Here is a 20,807-nt window from a genome sequence, read left to right on the forward strand (position 1 = left end):
CATGAAAATCAGAGCCTGGAGACCAAACCAGAGTTCAGATTTGAAATCAGCAGCTCAGAAACACTGAAAACCAGTAAAAAAATCTCATGCAATTGAGACTTCCAAAAAATTTGTTAATCATTGTCATAATTGGTAAGTTAACTACGAGGAATAACTTATATAATGTTTTCGATAATAAGACAGTATCACTCAGTACACGTTTTTCTCACAATCTAGAGGCTAATACTTCAGTTTCAAGTTTGGAGGGACACCAACCAAGCAGAATGTCATTAAGCTGAGACTGGTTAAACTGATGAAAACTTGAAGACAGCGAGGGATCCAAGGGAAACACGTCAAAGTCATTTTCTTCACCTACGCCCAGATTTTGGTCGCTATCCGCATCTGCTGATGGAGTAAATCCTGTAAAAACTGTGTGTGGTAGTTCATCAGAGTTCATAGTAGGTGTGATTGCTGAGAGGATATTAGGATATGATATTTTACGTGTGTTTTTTGTATCAATTCCCATATATTTTCAATGTGTTTTTCATAGTGATTCACTTTATATTAATTATACAAAATAGCAGTCATTTGTGTGACTCACTGGTCTTGCCAGGACATGCGGATTCCGAAAGGTGAACCCTTACCTTACCTTGGCGTCCAGTCACGCAGCTGTTCTTCACAGTGTGACGTACAGAGTGTGAGGCCCATGTTTTGTCTTGGTCGCCAAGAGTAAGTCCAAAGTACGTTTCATTACCAATTAGCGGTATAAGCTTTCATTGCGTTTTGACGAATAAGGATGTAGTATCCACAAATGTCACAGAATGTCTGGATAGCTGTTACATTGACGTCTCTTCGTAACGGTGACAAGGTGCTATCAGATCTGAAAGAAAAAAGGAAACAATATCACAACCCTGTCGACAATATAAACATGAAGATAGCTTATCTAACCAGAAAAGGCTATAATCGGAAAGTTCGAATTATATGAAAACCAGAGCATGGAGAACAAAATCGATTTCAGATTTGAAATCAGCAAATCGAAAGTATTAAGAGTCATTAAAAAAATGTCAGGTAGTTGAGAGTTCAAAAATGCTCGTTGTCCAGTGTTGTTTGAATTCAGTAAGTGTTTTAATGCAAGGGGAGACTTCTTTGTAAAAGATGTGGCGGACAAGATTAATACTATCAAAAAAAGAAATTGGAAAAGTCAGCTCCAAGTTCATGACATGGAGCATTTCCCAGAACTCAAGGCAGCCGTTTGAAGAAGACATGTATGCCCACTGTCACCCTAGTGGCATGACCTTTCAATAACCGAAACGTTTCAACGTGATTTCAAATTATAGAAAACTGAACAGCTGTGTCAAAACGATTTATTAATCTCGACTAGTTACATGCGATTACAGTCACATCTTAAGGTAACGAACTGTTGATCTTTCAATACGTAATGTTAAAAACCTCCGTAATGTAAATAATAGAAGAATTTTGCAATTTAATATTCTGCTATATTCCTGTATGGAGATTGTAAGGACATTATGTACTAAAAGGTCAACAGTCTTTTACCTGAAGATGTGACTATAATGTCATTTTGACGCCACTGTTGCGGTTTTAATCATTTGAAGTGTACCATCACAGCTATGGTTGCCATTCATACCGTGTCGTTTGTGTTTCATCATGAGTTCTCAATCAGACTCAAAGACTTCGCACATCGAACACTGATTTCAATTTATTTGTCGGAACGATCCAGCTTTGGCTGCACAAGTACCTCCTCGTTACATCCAACTGCGGTAGATACAGGTGCAATGTGCACTTGGCACATGACCTTTTTGTCAAATCCTGGAATATACAAGAATCTTTTAAAATGTTATCCCAAGAGCAATTTCCTCGATTGCACAGACAAACCGCTAAAGTCATTTCAGTGTTTGGTTCATAGCATGGCTGCGAACGGTTTTTCAGTTTTTTGTGTTATGAAGTCAGCAAAGTCCCACCTACGTTCAGATTTAGCGGTTTTCAAACTGCGTGACTCTTCTACTGTATCACGAACCATACTTCCAGATGTGTTACATATTCTAAAATCGAAATATACACAAATTTCGTATATATCTCAATGTTAAATGACTGTGTGTAAAGCTTTCTAAAAACCTGCGCACTGTATTAGCACTGTCTACTTATAGTTTGGTAGAAAAAATAAAAAGTTGAAAATAAACATCTAATGATAAAGTACTTCTCACAAAAAGAAGCAGTGCCTCTTAGAAGTAGTCGCATTGTGTTAAGTTCCCCACGTGTCTAGCGTTCAGTATGCAGCCGTGTCACCCACACACCTGGAGTACCGCAGTATCGGGGGAAGCCAGTCGCTGACGAGGGGACCTTGCTAACTTCCCCTCACCGATTGGATTCATATTGACAAGGTGTGTAGAGCACGACTAGGACTTCCACATATGAAAATAGGAAGACGCAACCGTTTCCGAGGAGACAGAGATTTAAAATTTTAGGCAAGCTTACATACTTTGTAGGGTCGCTAGTATCAAAGAAGTAAGCAGCTGAGAGAGTAAGCGCTTAGTTTTACAAGCTCGAAGTGGCTGGACAAAACCTCGTCGCCGTTACTACATTTTTGTGAGCTATCAGCACGAGTATTCGGCGATATGCTTCGATATGCGTGGAATTTTATAACGACTGAGAACCGTTTATGAATACACCATGCGCATGGGAAAACTAGGTGCTCATTACATGTGCTGTATATCGAAATAATAATTGTTTTTCTATTTCCTACAATCAGTATCATTCTGTTTCGTGCAGTGCCGATATACACTGGAAAGCCAAAGAAACAGATACACCTGCGTAATATCGTGTACGACCCCGCGAGCACGCAGAAGTTCGGCCGTAGGACGTGACATGGACTCGATTAATGTCTGAAGTAGTGACCCCATGAATTCTGCAGTGCTGTCCATAAATCTGCAAGAGTACGTGGGGATGGAGATCTCTTCTGAATAGCGTGTTGCAAGGCATCACAGATATGCTCAATAACGTTCATGTCTGGGGTGTTCACATTGTCCTACGGAATTTCCCAAGTGGGTCGGAATGCACAGTGCAAAAGAATGGATGCAGGTGATCAGACAGGATGGTTACGTACCTGTCACCTGTCAAGAGTCGCACCTAGACGTATCAGTGGTCCCATATCACTCCAACTGCACAAGCCCCACACCATTAAAGAGCCTCCACCAGCTTGAACAGTCCCCTGCTGACATGCAGAGTCCATGGATTCATGAGTGTAAGAGGTATGCGCTGCCTGCGATATGCAAGGTATAAGAGAATCGCTGACCAGAGAGCAGTGTTGACTGCAGTACGAACTGTGTAGCTGTAGCAGTTAGTTGCTGCTTGTCGCTAGTCTGTGGTTGTCTGCAGTCTGCTCTGGTCGGGAGTCTGGAGCCTGAGTATTATTGTATAAGATAAAAAAGCAGCCTCGCGCATATCTAGTAATGTATGTGAACTGTCATCCAAATGTTTTAAAAATGCCCTAATAATAATTTTTGTAATATAAACTAATTTTTTTTTACAAGCATTCATTTCAATTTAAAGAATTTACTAATTTCTCCAAACCATGATCATTCCGATTGTTGCAAAAAAAATCAGTTTGCTTCCTTTCATAAATGACAAATGTATAGGCCAGCATTGCACAGAGCTGTGCAAAAAAAAAAAAAAAAAAAAAAAAAAAAAAATTAGGTAAGAGCAGATATATTCGCCGTTTTTATTGAGGTAAGAATTTTTGCTTTTCTTATTCTGAATGATCTTACAGGGCCATGACGCAGCACTGCTGTCGTCCAAAATTTATCAAGTTACTGAATTTATTATTTTTTTATTATGAGGTTTAAGAATTTTTCTGTTTCGAGCTTACATTAAATGAGAAAAGAATTTTGTGGGTACATTAAATGGGAAACAAATTTTGTGTGGAGGTTAAATGTGAATGAATTTCTGTAGAGAGGTTACACTAAATTAGAATCACATTCATTATTCATATTTAATTTATTTAATAATTTAGTGTGGGGAGGTTACATGAGGATGTCTCCATACCCGAACACGTCCATCCGCTCTATACTATTTGAAACGAGAATCTTCCGACCAGGCAACAGGTTTACAGTCATCAAGAGCCCTATGTCGGTGTTTCTGGGCCCAGGAGAGGCTTTAAGCTTCGTGTCGTGCAGTCGTCAAGGGCACGAGTGGGCTTTCACCTCCGAAAGCGCAGATCGATGATGTTTCGTTGAATGGTTCGCACTTGCTGATAGCCCGGTATTGAAATCTGAAACAATTTGCGGAATGGTTGCACTTGGGTCAAGTTGAACAATTATCTTCAGTCGTCGTTAGTCCCGTTCTTGCAGGATCTTTTTCCGGCCGCAGCGATGTCGGAGATTTGATGTCTTACCGATTCCTGATATTCACAGTACACGCGTGAAATTGTCGTACCGGAAAATCCCCACTTGATGCTTTGTCCCATCGCTCGTTCGCCGACTACAACACCACGTTCAGATTCACTTAAATCTTGATAACCTGCCATCGTAGCAGCAGTAACACATCTAACAACTGCGCCAGACATATGTGGTCTTACATAGGTGTTGCCGACCGCAGGGCCGTATTCTGCCTGTTTACATCGCTCTGTATTTGAATACAAATGCCTATACCAATTTCTTTGGCGCTTCAGTGTATTATACTTGTCACAAATTTAGGAAAAGTAATATAAGTAAAATTACTATAGGGCTCTACCGATTCGACTGAAAGTTCCCGTGTATCCTTTTCTTATTTTTACTTTCCTTAAGAAAAAGAATTCTTCTTTTCAGGGTAAAGGGGAAAATAACGGTTAAAGGCGCTGCAGTCTGGAACCGCAAGACCGCTACGGTCGCAGGTTCGAATCCTGCCTCGGGCATGGATGTTTGTGATGTCCTTAGGTTAGTTAGGTTTAACTAGTTCTAAGTTCTAGGGGACTAATGACCTCAGCAGTTGAGTCCCATAGTGCTCAGAGCCATTTGAATTTGAAAATAATGAATGAATAATGAATACATAACATTTTTAAACATTGTTCAGATTTCTCCAAGGTTGCTGTTCTGTTTCCTTCATTGAACTTTTAAAGTGTTCATCAGCCGTCAACTTAGGTATATTTTGCCCAACAAATATTCATTCTTTCAACTTTGCAGCCGATAGATTTGAAGCAATAACAGCAGATTGATGAATCGTAGCTCTGCACTAGGCTGGTTGACCGTCGTCGGTGAATATGCTGTTGATCATAATGAATGAAACATTAAATGTTGATAATTTCCATAATTATATTAAATCTGTTGTTAGAGTTACAAGAATTTTTAAAAAAGTTCAAAACAGATATCGTGAAACTATATAACTTAACTTCACTGTAATACGGTTCATACTTAACATAATTTTACTGAAAGTACTGTTACTATAAAGTAACATGTGGCATAAGTTTCCTACACTATTACCACTGCACAACACGTAACCTTGAGCTGTGGTAAAAATTGCTGTTTTGAAGAGCGCGCCGCAGCGCGTATTGTGAAGCAGTCGCCCTCTGTTTCTGGGGCTGGCGCCGCCGTGGCAATCGCAGCTTTGGTGTCTCCCTCTGGTGGGAAAGGGGAATGGTTACCTGTTCACGTGCATTTAAGGGCGCTATGAGCTCGCCAGTCGGTCAGTCTGGGTCAGTCTCTCGTCTGCATCTTCCTAGTCTGTCTCTCGTCCGCATTTGTTAGGCAGTTAGTGTCTGTCTGTTGTTTGGAGTGCTACTATGTCTGTCGTTCAGATCAACGTTTAAAGCCGGCAAAATGAGAGTCTTTCCACTCCCCCAATAAGAGAAATTAGCGAGTGGTCGCCCGGTCGGGGCTTAGTTCCGCATCTGAGTCTGCGCGTTAGGCCGCCAGTCTGCTCGAGTTTGCTCAGGCAGTGGTCATTGGCGGTTGGATCGATCGGTTGTTCGGTCACGCACTGAGACACAAGATGACTTGTCCGTCTTGAGCGTCGGCGCATGTGAGGTCGCCACGTGAGTCCAGTGGGCCGCGGCGTATAGCGAGGCTCGACACGAGAGCAACAGGAGTCAACCACGACATCAGTCAGGCCGGCGCGAGCTGCGACGCCGTGAGACGGGAGATCTGCACGCCTTCCTGCGTCCGTTGAAACTGGTGGAAGCGGACGGTTCGGGAGAGCGATGTAGGAGTGCTGCGCCAGGTCTTCTCGAAAAATTACAGTTTATTAGAAGTTAAGTGATTGGTGATATGTTGTTTCATTTCCATTCTTCTCCGTTTGCCCATCCGCGGGAAGGTGGTTGTTTATTATTTGGGTGGTCCGTTTTTCCCTTGTGGAGTAGGGGCGGGTTAGAGCAACCTGCAATGCGGGTTGTTCGGTAATCTCCCTATCAGTCTACCGTACGTTAGTAGCTGCCTCTGTCATGTTTGTCGAATTTGGTGTGTTAACAAATTTATTGATTGGAGTGTAACGGCCTAATACCTGAAATATGTTTTGATCTTTGGAAACTTTGATATTATTGCCCATGATCTTGAGTGGCAGTATCTGTGTACTGTAGAGCATCTTAACTATTGTTTGGCCAACCTTGTAGAATTTTACATAAGATTGCATTTCATTGGCTTTTATTTAAATGATCATTTTAGTATACAAAGTTGCCACACTTTCACCGTAAGACTTTTCTTAGAAGTTAAAGTCAAGTTGCACCTTCGGTGGCGAGGTTAATATTTTAATTGTTATCGTTTTGTTCCATTTCCCTCCCTCCTACGGGGGGTGCATAGTTTGTGTGCTTGTGTAAATTGTTAAAACTCTCAGTTTAAAGAAATCTGGTGTGTTGCAGATTTGCACCAGTGTAGTCTTTCAGAGGCTGTTGTGAGCAGACGTAACTACGGCCGTGCCAAACGGGAGTGGCAAGGTTCTCTGCCCGAAAGCTCATAGAGTCAAAACTTGTTTCTTTCTGCCTCTGAATAAAATGTAACTTTGATATTTAGAGGGTGCTTTCTGATTATAATTTTAAATCTGTTTCTTTTAAAAAATGCTTTTAGGCACTATTAAAGTGAATAAAATACCCATTTGTTAAAAGGAATTTGGTTATGATTTCATCAGTTACTCCCTGGCAACTACTTCTATGCTTACAAAGTGTGATTAAATGTGTTAATGTTCTTGATGAATCGCTAGTAAATAAAATAAATTCTTAAGAACATTCTTTGAAAATAAATCACAGTTCAAACCTTATGCAAAAAGAGTTTGGAAATAACAACCGCAAAACTAAGGGATCTCACCTCATGTTATGCGTAGTTTCTTTGGCCAGAATAAGCAGTCTGATTACAAAAAAATAGCGGAATATATGCCACAATCGTTTAAAGAGTTAAGGACACCCTAAAACCGTACTTCCAATGTTTCTTAGAGGCACAACGGTGTTATGATGTGGTGAGTCATAGGGTATGAGTTTTGTTCAAGGCTGATAGTGCCTGGGGGATCTCTGATGGCACAACAGTACGTGAGGGACATTCCCTGTCCCACGCGCTACCTCTCATTCGACAATATCGCGGCGGCAGCACAACAGTGCTCGCTCATAAATGTCACGTGCCTATATGAACTGTCAGCGGAATGGTGAGGTGCTATTTGGTCAGTAGGAGCCACAGATCTCTCCTCGATAGAACATGCGTGCAATCAGCTCATAAGTAAATTCACCTCAAATAACTGAGGATATGATAAAATTTAAATTGCTGCTTGAACGTATAGGGGGTGGCGGAGGAGAAGAGAGGGAGGGGTAAGTCGAAAAATACGAACGGAGGAGTTAGAGAGCGTACTGAAGGTCGGGATACGCTGGGAGTGGAAGGCAAGTAGAGACGAAAGCTTGGACTTGCTGGGGTTCGTCATTAAATTACTGACGGGTGAATTGAGAGACTATAATCTGAGACGAATGGTGCCACGTCCGGGCTGGGGGTTGACTCCACTCCTGAGCCCGTCGGGTGGCGAGCAGGCTGGGGGAGCTGCCGGAGTCGTCCTCCGGCGGCGGCTGTGGCCGTTTTGTAAATTTAAATTTCGTCCGGGGCCGCCGGGCCGGCAGCGGAGGGTGGAGGGCGCAGGCCGCGGGGGATTTATTTGCGTTCAATTATCGCTTCCCCGGCGCTGTGTCGCTCCCCGCCGGCCTGATTGCAATTGTATTCTGAAACACGAGCCGGCGGTTGACAATGAAAGCTACATCAACGATATCTTCCTCCCCTCTGGCGCTCTCTGTGTTTTTTCTGGCCACCCCAGGCGGTTCCTCCTCCACGCCGCCTCCTCCTCCTCCTCCTCCTCCTTCCGTTTATTAGCGGCAGTGATTCTCTTAGAGGGCTCGCTTAGCGCCAGGGGGCGGAGTGTTGTCCTAATTCTGGCGCTGCCGCGGCTGCCTTTAATTGGATAACGAGGGAGGGAGGGTGGCGGGTGCGCTAAACATTTGTGACTTCGCTTCTGTGCACGCTTTTGTGCGTCTCGCTTCTCTTCGCGGCTTCTGATTGCTGTCACTTACCTGCGCTTGCGTGTAGACGAGTTGCGGAAGCTTTCGAAAACACCTCACTCGCTGCTCAGTGAACTGATCGAATAATTTTTTAATCCCATCTGTAACGGGAATTTTAACAACTGTCACTCTTCACTGATGAAACGGTTCCACCTTTTAGTGAGCTATACTCTGCGGTGAACGTTTGTAACAAAGAGAAATGTCATTGATACCGGCACTTTAACGATAACACTTGTCCTTAGAGATCAATGCTCTACCACTTGTGGCTACCTAAGTGTTTTACTCAACTATTCATCCTGATAATAGTTCTTTAAAATACACTGCAAGTGTCTTAGTGGCGCTACAGCAGAGTGTGCGTCGACCTGAAAATTAATGAAGATTAAAAGTGTGTACTGGCCTGGGACTCGAACCGAATCTTTGCCATTCACTGGCACGTCCTCTACCGACTGAATTATGCTAGCACTACTCACGGTCCACCCTCACAGCCGGTAACTCATCTTCTAGCTTTCAAATCTCCTGTATACCTAGCAATACTAGCGCACCTGCCACAGAGGACTGCCAGTCCCGCAAGGTGTGCAGTGAACTTTGGGAGGTGGGAGATCCGTTACCAGCGCAAGAACAGCTGTGAGGGCGGGTCGTGATTAGTGCTCGCATATCTCAGACGATACAGCAGTTTTCTCTGACACTTGCATTATATAAATTATATTCTCATCAACGGATTATATAGAACCACTTCAACAGTTGTTAAGCATTCAATTCGCTGTAACCTTAGAGAAATTTTTATATATTATGTTCTTTATATTATTTAAAAAAAGCATTAACAACTGTGAAAGGTCTCTGTTGGATTCCTTTCATGTTAATTTCTTACATCTGTTGTCATTTACGGCATAAATTCCTCTTCTAAATTTACTGTGGTGTTTCTATCTGGGAGGAGACTGAGCAGTGAAACGTGTTACTTTTACACATAAACAAGAACGATCTGTCACACTACTACTGTGGTGTCACCGCCAGACACCACACTTGCTAGGTGGTAGCCTTTAAATCGGCCGCGGTCCGGTAGTATACGTCGGACCCACGTGTCGCCACTGTCAGTGATTGCAGACCGAGCGCCACCACACGGCAGGTCTAGAGAGACTTACTAGCACTCGCCCCAGTTGTACAGCCGACTTTGCTAGCGATGCTACACTGACTAATACGCTCTCATTTGCCGAGACGATAGTTAGCATAGCCTTCAGCTACGTCATTTGCTACGACCTAGCAAGGCGCCATTACCAGTTATATTGAGCTTATCATTAATGTACCGTCAAGAGCGATGTACACCAATTATGGATTAAAGTTAAGTATTCCAAGAACTACGTTCTTTTCTTGTTAGATTCAACTCCTTTAATTGTTCCAGATCTCACGCCAGTCTGCGTGTAATTAAACGCGTGCATTTCGGCCTCCTCTAGCAGCACGGTGTTGGCTCTTCTGCCAACACAGCAACAACACTTTAAAACACAGTTTATATGTAATTCATGTCACACAGTCTCATACGGAACTTACATCCGCTTTCTTTTATATACTGTATAAGATCAGATACTGTCATCCCCCTTCCCTTCTGTGTGAAAGAATGAATGAGCAAATGTATTTCTAGTTGCATGCTGGATGGTAGCAGACAAGCCTGTCTACTAGAGAACAGTAGGACCAACGTCGGAACAGGTAGCTACGCTTTCTAAAAGCAAAGAGGTTTCTATCCTTAGTATGGTCCTGTCCGTCCCTTGTCATGTTGCTATAGGAAGCTGCCTCTCTGGTCACTTCCGTTTTGTATACGGAAGAACCCTTTGTAGGAGCCCAGGTCAGTCTGTCCGCGGCGAGCGCCTGAAGTGGTAAGATCTCCGGCTAAGCGCGTGTGTGCTAAGTCCGTAGGACAATGGATTTCTTAAGTTCAGCCTAACTGAAAATTTAATCACCTTTATTTCAGGTTTGGATCTAAAATATCTAATGTTATCTTGAATTGCAACGCAGTGTATTTCGTGTGTGAAGTTCCGAATATCTTCCAGTAGTTACTTTGTCACTACTTTGTGAGTAAAGTGGAACTACGTGTTGATCAGTAACTCTAACTAAGATCATCAATCTTAAATGCGAATGTGCGTGAGATTATAACGTCTCGTCTTGACAATATTTTTCAATATAACAACTGTTCTTTATGTTCAACCCACGTGGGGTGTCCTTTTTGAGACCAGTACCACGTGCTTATACAATTGTTTGACCCATCAGGTTAAGAGTAAGACGATAGTAACCAGTTCAAGGTTTTTCTTTTGTAAACTGCGTTACGATGTAAATTACTTTAATTATCAAAATTATTGTGGATTTACACTCTTTGTGTAAACCAAGTTGACCACGTGAAGCATGTGCTGTAATCATCAAAGTAGCCCTCAGCTATTCTTTTCGGGAAGATTTCACAGAGAGGTAGTATGAATTTAGTATACCAGTGTGTGGTAATTACATGACGGACAGGATTGCGCTACGAACGTAACTTCTTTGGGTGAAAATTGAATCGGTTGGTTGTGGTTAATTTCCTCTTGCATATGTTTCAACGTTCTTCGTGTGTTATTTTATGAATGCAGTGTTGGATGCAGTCTCCCAATCTTGACTCCATATTTAATGTGTTCCGTAAGATTACAAACTCACATTTTCACAGTCCTAAATAAGGCACCAGCTTAGTTATGACTCAAGTTTAATATGCTGAAATTTCAATGATCAATGTTAAAATAAATTTCCAAATATAAACTGATTTATTTCTTTTTATTTAAATTCTCTTTTTTATATATATATCACCGGTTGTCGTATGACTATTAAAAGATTGTAATTAATGTTAGACTGGTTGGGAATTTGGTAAGCTAGACTGGATACCTGGTGAAACAGTTGCTCAGTAATGCAAGGTTAACTTCCCCAGACAGCTCACAGCTTTTAACCCGCTTTTATTGAATATCAGCACCGTAATCATAGCAAATTAAACCAACAACGTTACAACTGTATACCAATAAGACTGTAATATTGAGAAGTGTCTGCTGTTAGATTCCCCGACCCACCCTACATTTCAAGGCGGTGGGTTAGTCTGTAATGCTAATGAAATAAATAAATAAATCCGTCATGAGTACCGGTCCGGTATGCAGTTTTAATTTGACAGGAAGATCCTGGAGGCGCTCTCACTAACAGCCAGTGACTGGAGAAAAACAAGTGTCAAAGAAAGCGCTATCAATAGTTCACTGGCCACAGAGTGGGGATGAGCCGTTCAACACGAGTGGGAGGACACAGACCTGTCAAAATATGTACTTAGATTAGAAGGAAGGTCAGCGTTGGCCGTAATTTTGATGATTTATTGACAGCAAAATCGATTTTCTATCGCATAATGATCAGCTTATTGTGATCGTTTCATAGCTTTGGTTACTGATAATAACTTGACACCAGTGCCTACGAGCTTTAATTTGTACGCTAAAGCACTGAAGATGATCGTTATGTGATCGAAAATCGATTTTGCTGTCAATAAATCAGCGCTGACCTTCCTTCTAATTTCACGTATATGGTCGCTGTGCACACAGCACTCTGTGGAGTCGCCAATCAATAAAATATGTACTATTTCCCGACTGCCATTGACATGATGAATTCCCAGGCTTTCCCAGATGTTCGGGAAGAGAATTTGTCTGTCGTTGAGCCCGTATCACACGGAGCACGTGTCGTCGCAATTTTGCTTGACGGCGAGAGTGGCTGTTAAGTTAGCAGGCAGCTGTGTCTGAGTTTATCAGAGTTGTCCAATTTTCGAACTGGAGTCTATTAATGATCCCAACACCATCTATCTTCTGGTATTTTCCTTATATTTAGTTTCCTCGATTAGTATGAAGCAACATAGTGACGTCTGGAGGACCACACGTGACCATTCCACTAGAGAGCTTCCTAAAGCTCCAGATACTATCGGTAGCACACACCTCTGCTCTAAAAGTACTGCTGTTCTTTGTCACTCGAAACTGTTTGTGTGAATACTACGCTTGATACATTTCCAAACTGTGCAGAGCAAAGACAAATGAAATCTATTAAACAGCTCGGCAGTTCTGAGGTGGATATTAACCACACCATACAGAACGAGCATTTCTCAATGTACACCAAAATAACAGCCTAAATCACGTACCTCTGCTCACCAAAACCTCGTGAGTTACAGACTTTGGAAGGGGGAAGAAACACCTTTGCTAGACACTGGAAAAACGTGCAATTTCTACTTGAATATTTGGTCGCTGCAGATGATCTATATCTGTACTCCTCAAGCTAGCTAATTGTCAGTTGCGGAGGATACTTCGTATGCTATTTGCGAAAATACCTAAGTGAGTCTCCAGTTGATCTGCATTAGTCTGGGCCTGCTCAGATGCATATCGCATCTCGAAATTCAATGCTTACTAAAAGGTATGTAACGGATCTAACTAACGCAATTACTGGAAAAAAGAGGGCCTCTAACATTGAATTCCGGGTACCAGTATTCCAACAATTTACTGTTAATTATGTTTCTGATTCCTGACAGGGAGTTTCTCATTACAAATGAAAACTTCCGCTGATGTGAATGCCAATATTTATTACAATTGTTACTGTACACAGATTTATAAAGGACATCGTAAGATTACTATCTGAGCACATAGTAATCACAGCAAAAAGGGACATGACTTGTTTAGAATGATTGATTGTAGAGTTGGGCAAGGTAATTTGACAGGGAAAAGGGATTCTTTCAAATCAACTTCCTGATATAGTAATACCGTACAACATAACCGCGAAATGAAACCAGAGATTGCACCGTCATCTCAGAAAGAATTACATGCAACTTACCTGTCTGCTTACACATGAAAAGCCATCGTGAAATTACTGAAGCATCAGCAAATAATTACATTTCGTCTTAACGAGGGTAAAACTTCACATTTGTTTATGTTGAGGATCAACTGCCAGTCCCTGTATTGAAAGCGTTGATCATCAGCACGCCTTCCTGCATTGAGCTACGATTTTCTGGCGCCGTTAGTTCTACAGATATATCATCATCCGTGAATGGTCTTTCGAAATTTTCTGAGTTGTTCACTTTGTCATTTCCGTACATTGTCAGCAGTATGGCTCTCCCTTGAAGTAACGGTATGCCCGAAGCTACTTTCATGTCTGGAGATTTCTCCTCGTTGCCATTTTGGCAGGAACTCTTCATTCCAATTGCAAATGAGGCCTGCCCAATGTTTTTTTCTTTGCCAAGATTGCGGCACTGTATCGAACGAATGTCAAGGAACAGTGGGTCAGCCTGTGCTCCGGCCTCTGTCACGTACTTTGTTTTTGATTTTGAGTCATCATCCTTCTGACTGATTTCACGCAACCGTCAAGAATGTCCTCTCCTGTGCCAATCTTTTCCTCTCAGAGTAGCAATTCCAGCCTACTTTCTCAATTATTTGCTGGATGTCTCCCAGCCTCTGCTTTCTGTACCGTTTTCACCCTCTGCAGCTACCTCCTATGAACTTAATTTCAAACGATCTTTCTCTGCGGAATCCACGTTGATTTCTACGAAGGAAACTTTCGGGCTCCAGAAAGGCGATAATATCCAGAATGAAATTATCACTGTGCAACGGAGTGTGAGCTGGTATGAAACTTCCTGGCAATTAAAACTTTGTACTGGACCGAGAGTCTAACTCTAGGAGACGAGGTACTGGCGGAAGTAAAGCTGTGAGCGGGGGACGTGAGTCGTGCTTTTGTAGTTCAGTCAGCAGAGTACTTTCCCCGAAAGGTAAAGGTCCCAAATTCGAGTCTCGGTTTTAATGTTTCAGGAAGTTTCAGTTCATAATATGCCTGATAAATCTTCTTCCTAAATACTACAACAGACAGAAGGCAGTGACATAGGCCTGTAACTGTTTTTACTTTTCTACAAAACTGGAATGACTTGCGCAGTTTTTCAGTCACTTGTGACATGGCCAATCAAAACGTAAAAACCGTTTTAGAGACAAGTCCAAGGGGACCATAAACGGCTAGGCAATGTTGAGGGAAAATATCTTTCACTCTTTAGATTAGACACTGTATAACAAGACACAAGATTTTTTAATAACAAAACATGTCCTGTGCTTTAAGAAAGATAATAACAGAGCTTAAAGGATTTAAATAAAAAACACGTAGCGCTAACTAGAGGCCTACTCAAGCGCTTGAGGAATATTTACAGTTACCCAATTATTAAAAGAAGTGTTAACCATCAAAGAAAAAATGAAGACACCCCACAAATAAGCTTTCAACTTAGCTTTGCAAATATGTATCAAATGCTTTGAGATATTAAGTTCCCAATTAGAGCACAATGTTCAGAAAAGACTTAAATTTTTCTCTCAGTTAAACAAGTAACATGAATTTTCTTAAGAAAGGTATTAAACATTTAAGAAAGAAACGTTTTAAAAGACACTCCCACAATATGCTTTCAACTTTCCAAATGTGTATAATTTGCCTATAAAATATTAAAGTCTCGGTGTGTCCACCACAATACAATCTTACAATTTCTTTCAGTTAAACGAGCAAAATGAAAATACTTAAAATATTAACCATTTAAGGAAAAAACAAGTCTTAGAAACACGCCCAAAATGTGTTTTTAACTCTGCAAATTCATATAAACTGCTTTAAGTAACAATTCGGTGAGTCCTTAACAGAACCGTCGTCCGTCGGTCTTCTCAAGTCCGGATGTTCTTCCACCCTGTGAGATTGGCGTCGTGTGTTCTAGTTTTGCAAGGGTTAAGGCTTTTTTAACTATATTTCGTACCACTTCTCCAGAAGCAGTTTCAATAAATACACACTGGGGAGAATACAAGTCTGCTTCAAAATAGCACAGTGGCTTTGCGAAACCACAGTTAGTATGGAAGCACTGAGCTACCAGGAACTCAGCAGGCAACGAGCAGATACCAAGGTCCTGCAGTGTCTAACAGAGACGTCAAAGACACCCACAACAACTCAAGGAGGTGGCCGACTGATGGAACGTTAAATCAAACAGTCGCCTAACTTAGTTTCTGACTTCTCCTGAGAAGTCAGAAACTTTCACATTTCAAGGGTGGGGTTTAAGAATACGCGCCCATTGCCTTGAAGATGTCAGGAAATACGTAGAACAGAACAATGGGTTGGCTTTCAGATTAACAGAATAAATATGAAAGAACTGACACCAAGATGACACTATCCAGGCTCATTCTTTTGGTAATTCCCGTAAGCAAACAGCTAAGCCATCAGTTAGAGTTTTGTAACCAGGTCCATAATTCGTGTCCAGGATCACGGCACTACTTCCATTCCGCCAAATAACAAGAGTTAAACAAGGTCACTAACTAGTGGAAGAACGGCCAGGGATGAAGATGATCCCCTTCAACTGAACACGAGCACCTGTGGGCCTGTCGCTCTGGAAAGCGATGGAGTCTCCTCCTGTCCATTCTGGCAGTCGTGTAGTAACTCACGCTGCCACTTCTGTCCGGCCAGAGTCGCTCCACAAGACTCCCTGCATCGATCATTCCGTACGCTGTACTGCCGATGGCGCTCTCTCGCGGCCACCGCCGGTGAAAGCGAGCTGCCACCGCGAGGCCAGCGTCTCCACCAGAACAAGAACTTTTCAGAAGCCGACAAACAAAGGCCAGACAGACGCCGGGAATTCGAATGAAACTGAGCAGCACGACTCAACTTGGAAAGCTTGGTTCCTTCAGCAACCTACGACATGTTGGTATAAGCCAATGGTGAAGTACAAGCGCGCCGAACACCAAACAGAGGTGGTACGGCCCTTACCACAGCCAGGGGATGTTTATATAGTATTGTATTGTTTTGTATGTTAACCGGGGGCCTAGAAACGACGGAGAAGCTCCGCCCCCCCCCCCCCCCCTCCCCGACGATTACCGCAGTCCACTTCAACCATCCGCCGCCCCACGCCCCACACCGAACCACTCTTTCAGGGTTATTGTGCGGTTCGGCCCCGGTGGACCCCCCAGACGAGTGTAGCCTCTATGTTTGCATGGTCGAGTAATGGTGGTGTACGCGTACGTGGAGAACTTGTTTGAGCAGCAATCGCCGACATTACCTGAGGCAGAATAAGGGGAACTAGCCCGCATTCGCCGAGGCAGATGAAAAACCTCCTAAAAACCATCTACTATCTGGCCGGCTCACCGGACCTCAACACAAGTCCGCCGGGCGGATTCGTGCCGGGGACCAGGCGCTCCTTCCCGCCCGGATAGCCGTTCGTTACATCGCTCGGCTAACCGGGCGAACTTATATAGTATAGCTCTGTATATGGACCAACTTTTCAATTCGTTTGTTATTCTACAGTACCCAGATTAAGTGACTTGTAGATACAGTAAGACAGTACACTACCACATCGCACGCTGGTTGAGTAAGAACGGTTTGAGCAACATCACACCTATACAGGGTGGTCCATTAATCGTGACCGGCCAAATATCTCACGAAATAAGCGTCAAACGAAAAAACTACAAAGAACGAAACTTGCCTAGATTGAAGGGAGAAACCAGATGGCGCTGCCATAGGTCAAACGGATATCAACTGCGTTTTTTTTTTCAACAGGAACCCCCATTTTGAATTACATATTCGTTTAGTACGTAAGGAAATATGAATGTTTTAGTTGGACCACTTTTTTCGCTTTTTGATAGATGGCGCAGTAATAGTCACAAACATATGGCTCACAATTTTAGACGAATAGTTGATAACATGTAGTTTTTTAAAATAAAATACAGAACGTAGGTACGTTTGAACATTTTATTTCGGCTGTTCCAATGTGATACATATACCTTTGTGAACTTATCATTTCTGAGAACGCAGCCGGCCGCGGTGGCCGTGCGGTTCTCGCGCTGCAGTCCGGAACCGCGGGACTGCTACGGTCGCAGGTTCGAATCCTGCCTCGGGCATGGGTGTGTGTGATGTCCTTAGGTAAGTTAGGTTTAAGTAGTTCTAAGTTCTAGGGGACTTATGACCTAAGATGTTGAGTCCCATAGTGCTCGGAGCCATTTGAACCATTTTTTTTTTTTTTTTGAGAACGCATGCTGTTACAGCGTGATTACCTGTAAATACCACATTAATGCAATAAATGCTCAAAATGATGTTCGTCAACCTCAATGCATTTGGCAATACGTGTAACGACATTCCCCTCAACAGCGAGTAGTTCGCTTTCCGTAATGTTCGCACATGCATTGACAATGCGCTGACGCATGTTGTCAGGCGTTGTCCGTGGATCACGATAGCAAATATCCTTCAACTTTCCCCACTTCGACGTCCAATCCACCTGTCATGAAATATGCTATTCAATACCGCTTCGACCGCACGCGAGCTATGTGCCGGACATCCATCATATTGGAAGTACATCGCCATTCTGTCATGCAGTGAAACATTTTGTAGTAACATCGGTAGAACATTACGTAGGAAATCAGCATACATTGTACCATTTAGATTGCCATCGATAAAATGGGGGTCAATTATCCTTCCTCCCATAATGCCGCACCATACATTAACTCACCAAGGTCGCTGATGTTCCACTTGTCCCTGCCATCCTAGATTTTCCGTTGCCCAATAGTGCATATTATGCCGGTTTACATTACTGCTGTTGGTGAATGACGCTTCGTCGCTAAATAGAACGCGTGCAAAAAATCTGTCCGGTGACCCGTATAGTCTGTGGATGGTTTCCCAATTCAAGCTAGACGAGTTTCGTTCTTTGTAGTTTTTTCGTTTGATGCTTATTTCGTGAGATATTTGGCCCGGTCACTATCAATGACCACCCTGTATAATGGTTCTTGTGTGGTCTCCCGATCACCTGAGCCCCAGTCCTGCTAACCACACTGGAACGCAGTCGGGCGAGACGTTGGCGCCGTACTCTGACCTCCGATTAGTCTGAATGAGTTACGGGAGTGGTTGAGCATTCACGAATCAGATTGCATCCGTAACGCCTAGGCGTTGTGGAAGAGCTGAGTTTACAAGAAACTGCATGTAATCCAAATAGATATAATGAAACTGCTAGAACCGCCAGTGTCCGCCGTCCTCAGAAACTACATAAGAATCCACGAGCCTCCCAGAGTCCTCAGAAAACTTTTGGCATCACAGCTCTTCCCCCTACAAACCAAACATCAGAACGTTTCCCAGGCTTCATATAATTCTTCGAGATTTTGAGAAACATTGATTTAAAATTGATTTTCCTTTAAAATAGATTGGTAATCTCGTGTTTGAAGAAGCAGTAGACTTTAAATATCTGGGGGTTGTAGTAAGTAACAGAAATGATGAGGAACAAGAAATACACTGAAGGATAAAAATCGCAAAGCCAAAACATAATTAATGTAGAGTAATGAAATTTCAGGAATACCTTTGTCTAGGTAACATACTGAAGGGATTAACATTGCAAGATCACTGGTTACGGTAAGCGCGTGATAAGCCATTACAAATGTGTAATTCTGGTACAATAATAACCGGTGTAGCCGCCAGAATGGTGAATGCAAGTATACAAACGTGCATGCATCGCGTTGTGCAGGTGCCAGATGTCAGTTTGTGGGATGACGTTCCATGCCTGTTACATTCTCTCGGTCAATTTAGGGACGGTTAATGTCATTGGAATTGTCATCCGATAATGTCCCATATGTGCTCAATTGGAGACAGAACTGATAATGGAGCAGGCCAAAGCAACGTGTCGACACACTATGGAGCGCTATGCAGGCGAGCGTTACCCTGTTGATAGGCACCCCGTGGAATGCTGCTCATGGCAGCGCAACAGTTCTAATCACCAAATGGATGTACAAATTTGTAGTCTGGGTGCGTGGGGTAGCAACAAGAGTGTTTCGGGTGTCACATGAAATCGCACCTCAGACCATACCTTCAGGAGTAGGTCAGGTGTTTCTAGAAGTCAAGCCCTGAAGTGGCCCGCTCCTAACCAACACGCGGCCATTCTGGCACCGAAGCAGAGCCAGCTTTCATCAGAAAACGCAACAGACCTCCACTCTGCTCTCAAATGAAGTCTCGCTTGACACCACTGATGTCGCAAATGGCGGCGATTTGGGGTCAGTGAATGCACGCTACAGGGAGTCTGACACGGAGCTGTACTTCAAATAGCCGATTTGAAACAGTTCTTTGTTTCACTGTGGTGCCAACTGCTGCTCAGATTGCTGCTGCAGATGCAGCACGATGCGCCACAGCCATACGAGGAACTCCGCGGTCGTTCCTCTCGGTAGTGTCACGTGGCCGTCCCGAGCCCGGTGTTCTTGGGATCTTACATTCCGGTGACCACCGCTTACAGCAATCATGTACACTACTGGCCATTAAAATTGGTACACCACAAACATGACGTGCTACAGACGTGAAATTTAACCGACAGCAAGAAGATGCTGTGATATGCAAATGATTAGCTTTTCAGAGCATTCACGCCGGTGGCGACACCTACAACGCGCTGACATGAGGAAAGTTTCCAACCGATTTCTCATACACAAACAGCAGTTGACCGGCGTTGCCTGGTGAAACGTTGTTGTGACGCCTTGTGTAAGGAGGAGAAATGCGTACCATCACGTTTCCGACTTTGATAAAGGTCGGATTGTAGCCTAACTCGATTGCGGTTTATCGTATCGCGACATTGCTGCTCGCGTTGCTCGAGATCCAATGACTGTTAGTAGAATATGGAATCGGTGGGTTCAGGAGGGTAATACGGAACGCAGTGCTTCGATACCAACGGCCTCGTATCACTAGCAGTCGAAATGACAGGCATCTTATCCGCATGGCTGTAACGGATCGTGCAGCCACGTCTCGATCCTTCAGTGAACAGATGGGGACGTTTGCAAGACAACAACCATCTGCACGAAGAGTTCGACGACGTTTGCAGCAGCATGGACTATCAGCTCGGAGACCATGGCTGCGGTTACCCTTCACGCTGCATCACAGACAGGAGCGCCTGCGATGGTGTACTCAATGACGAACCTGGGTGCACGAATGGCAAAACGTCATTCTTTCGGATGAATCCAGGTTCTGTTTACAGCATCATGATGGTCGCATCTGTGTTTCGTGAAATCGCGGTGAACGCACATTGGAAACGTATATTCGTCATCGCCATACTGGCATATCACCCGGCGTGATGGTATGGTCACCTCTTGTTCGCATTGACGGCTCTTTGAACAGTGGACGTTACATTTCAGATGTGTTACGACCCGTGGCTCTACCCTTCATTCGATCCCTGCGAAACCCTATATTTCAGCAGGATAATGCACGACCGCATGTTGCTGGTCCTGTACGGGCCTTTCTGGATACAGAAAATGTTAGACTGCTGCCCTGGCCAGCACATTCTCCAGATCTCTCT

At 43.3% G+C, this 20,807-nt stretch overlaps 1 protein-coding gene across 1 annotated transcript in view; it reads right to left on the minus strand.

Moving 5' to 3' along the window:
• Positions 1-617: 617 nt before the first annotated feature.
• The window catches only part of LOC126204091 (uncharacterized), a 533,049-nt gene continuing 512,859 nt past the window's right edge, over positions 618-20,807 (minus strand). Inside the window, exon 4 of the mRNA XM_049938509.1 lies at positions 618-859. Within this exon, the coding sequence (XP_049794466.1) occupies positions 816-859 (44 nt within the window). The 3' untranslated portion in view covers positions 618-815. The remainder of the gene's footprint in view (positions 860-20,807) is intronic.

This window comes from Schistocerca nitens, chromosome 9, assembly GCF_023898315.1.
Source record: "Schistocerca nitens isolate TAMUIC-IGC-003100 chromosome 9, iqSchNite1.1, whole genome shotgun sequence".
In the NCBI taxonomy this organism is placed as follows: Eukaryota; Metazoa; Arthropoda; class Insecta; order Orthoptera; family Acrididae; genus Schistocerca; species Schistocerca nitens.